This window comes from Gavialis gangeticus, unplaced genomic scaffold (assembly GCF_001723915.1).
Source record: "Gavialis gangeticus isolate Ggan-Ray unplaced genomic scaffold, GavGan_comp1, whole genome shotgun sequence".
Taxonomy (NCBI): Eukaryota; Metazoa; Chordata; order Crocodylia; family Gavialidae; genus Gavialis; species Gavialis gangeticus.
The window spans coordinates 108,001,284-108,004,657 of NW_017728992.1; the positions used below are offsets into that span (position 1 = coordinate 108,001,284).

At 39.5% G+C, this 3,374-nt stretch overlaps 1 protein-coding gene across 8 annotated transcripts in view; it reads right to left on the reverse strand.

Annotated features, from left to right (window-relative positions):
- The window catches only part of TRAPPC8 (trafficking protein particle complex 8), a 142,077-nt gene that overhangs the window by 86,991 nt on the left and 51,712 nt on the right, over positions 1–3,374 (reverse strand). For 5 of the 8 annotated variants that reach the window (XM_019526701.1, XM_019526672.1, XM_019526661.1 and 2 more), the window contains exon 3: positions 1,425–1,508. The exons of the other annotated variants lie outside the window; for them this stretch is intronic. In XM_019526701.1, the coding sequence (XP_019382246.1) occupies positions 1,425–1,508 (84 nt within the window). The remainder of the gene's footprint in view (positions 1–1,424; positions 1,509–3,374) is intronic. 8 annotated transcript variants of the gene reach the window in all.

Genomic DNA, 3,374 nt, shown 5'->3' on the forward strand with positions numbered 1-3,374 from the left:
CAATGACCTCGGCCAGTTCCTTTAGAACTCTAGGGTGGAGATCGTCCGGACCGGCTGACTTGAATACGTCCAGCCCCTCCAGAAGCTCCCTAACTAAGTCCTCGCTAACCCTTGGCCCAGGTGTTCCTCCCCCGGGGCCCGAAGGGGGCCCAGCAGGGAGGTGGCTGTTCTGGTTCCTACTTAGGAAGACAGAGGCAAAGAAATCGTTAAACATGTTAGCTTTGTCATCTGGTGTGACAACCAAGTTTCCCAACACATCCTGCAAGGGCCCCACATTACCTGGGACCTTCTTTTTACCCCCTATGTATTTAAAAAAGGACTTCTTATTGTCCTTAATCTGGGAAGCTAGTCCCAGTTCCATCTCTGCCTTGGCCTTCCTAACTACCCCCCCTACATCCCCGAGCAACTGCAGAATAGGCCTCCTTGGTGATGACCCCTTCTTTCCATTGGGTGGAAAGATACCACATACCACTGAATAAGCACACTGAATAAGCACACCTGAAGTTTAAACGAGCTAGCTGGAAAGTGACTGAACACTTTTTATGAGTATTTGGCATATACTTTTTATAAGCAGCCATAACTGAGCGAAATAGTATTTCTCCAGAGAAAACCATCTGATACTAAAGCAAAATATAAGAAAGTTCATGAATCACATTCAGAAAAAGGCAGCATTTAGCACCTTGTGAGCAAGTAGTATCAGGCAATTCTTGATAGTAAACCGCAGTTGGGGGGGCAAAGATTGTAAAATGAGCAAGTTAAATATTTAAGATCACTTATCTAATTATTTTACTTGCCATAAGGGGGTGTTTTATTACATTATCAATTAGCAGAAAGTGAAAGCCAACTTGTTTCTTTGCAATAACATTCTTATTACGACCCAAGAACTGCATTAGAATAAATTTGTGCTCCTGATATTTAATTAAAAAACCCAGATTGAACACACCCACAGGACAAAGGAGCTGCTACACCATTACCAAAGTTATATTACTAGCTTTAAAATTATTAAGCATTACTACCCACGTAGTAAGAGAAGCAGAAACTATTATCATTTGAAACACTGGAACTCTCCAAGTGCACAATTCCATAGGACCAAACAAGAAATAGCCATCCCCACCAGCCCCCCCACCAGAGTACAAGAACTCAGTTTCTCTTTACTTTCCATTCAGTCTGACCCTATGGAATGACCAAATGATTTAAGTTAACAGCAAGAATAGAAATATGGAAAAAGTAATGAATGAAGAAGTCACAAAACCATCACCAAGTTTTTGTTTTGAAAAAAAAAAAAAAGTGAGGAACACGCATCTATGCCAAGGGAAGTGCTAAAAAAATAGCTGTAGCAGATGCTAAGGAGAGGTGAACTGAGGGACATGGAAAAGGAGTAAGAGGGCAATTTGGCAAATCTGTACCAGCCACAAGAGAGATACCTGTGTAAAACGTGGATGTGTTCAGTTCCATCAGTGTTTCTTTCCAATTACTGTACCAAGGAACACTAGCTTTAATTGAGCGATCTGACAGAAAAAACAGGGTGTTATTAAGCTAAGAAGGATCAAGTGCATATACACACTATCTGCTCTTTTGTTTGGGTATCATGAAAGACTACAACACTGTACCAGAGGGGCCCATTGGTGACTAAAGCTATTTACCTCCCATTAACCAAAAGCACTGTGACACTTCAAGTTTGATAGTACAAGTTTGACAGTACTGTTACAAGGCTCAGCTTTTATCTGTGGTGCAACCCAAACTTGTACAGATGTCAACAACAACAAAAAAACAGGGGGGTTGCAACAAGAGTTTCAGAACCATGTTAAAAATTCATATATTTTCTCTCCCATATTTTCCCCTGAGGTGATATAATGCTTTATGCATTGAATCTTTTGCCAAAATTTCTAAAATTATGAAGACAAGGTTTTAACAAAAAGATGAGCTACTATTCATAAATGTTTTCTATTATACAATTTATAGTTTGTTGGCATTGGCTTCTTAGGGTAAGTTTTCTTCATTTTTGAGTGCTAACTGATGGGATACTTCCTTATCATTAATAAATAAAAAGGAGGCAATGTTCTTGCTAAAAAAAAACAACAAACAAATGCATGGTGTGAAATGCCATATGCTACTATGCAGTAAACAAGTCATTTATCTACTACAAGCAACAATAGCAGTTAAATTCAAAAGATGCTGAAATATTTCATGGTTCACATGTTGAAAATAGGTGCTGGGACCACTAATAGAAGCTTACATACTTGCAATAATATTCCCCAGCAATATTAAGAAAAAGAGTCACTGAAGCTTACTTTCTCATGAGGGGGTACCACTCTGTCTAGTTTTCTTAACAGCTCTCTAGCACAAAGACCAGGAAGTCTGATATGCTCTGCTACGTATCAGATTCATGCCAGTCAAAAGTAGATCTATTCTGGCAATACGTACTTGCTTCCCCACAGTGCTCTAAAGCAAAAATATATTAAGACTAATAATTAAATTGAAAGACAACACTGCAGGTTCATACAGCCAGAATATCCAACTCTCCCTATGTTGTCAGGAAACCATCTGTCCAGCCTAAGTGGAACTGACAAACTTAAAAACATAAATCTGAAGAACAAAAAAAGAAATGGAAACAGTCTACATTTTAAGCTACTTATGGATATCCAAACTCGACCCAGGTCACCATTTGCAGAGCAAAGCATTTCAGTCTTTTATTCAGATATTCTGAATAATGCAATGTTTGGAGTAGTATAGACCCCACAAGAATAAGATAACTTGGTCCCTGAAAGGTGGAAAGTGCACATACATTTAAGTGGATTCTCCATCTTTCCACAGTCTTCACAATGTAAGCAGTCTTCACAAACTTAAGCAGAAATCTGAGCTCTAAACAAAAGGGTGTCTTTTTCAAGAAGCTACAGCATTTAAGACTTAAGAAGTCAGAGTTATCCATTTTCCTGCTGAGAGTTTTCATATTAGTTATAGATTTAACTTAAAAGATACCTTTATATTGTGTTCCTTTTCAGATCTCTACACACAGCCTGCTTCTACAACATGCTGGCTACTAACCCTCACAGATCAAAAAGAAGTCTGAGATACGCTTCTCAAAGCCTTACTGAGGTGTCTCTAAACTGCCTCCTGAGCACACTACCAAGAAATAAGCCCTGCCTATTCCAGCCCTCAAACTAGCAGATCTGACAGCTTACTGCAGGCGCTGCTTGTTTCTTGGTGGGACATCTGGACCTATATAGAGATGGCTTCAAAATACCCTAATAGTTTCACAGTTTCTAGGGTCAGAAGGGACCTGAGAAGATCATCTAGTCTGACCCCCTGCCATGGCAAAAGAGTACTGGGGTCAAAAGACCCCAGCAAGGTGTTCATCTAACCTCCTCTTAAAA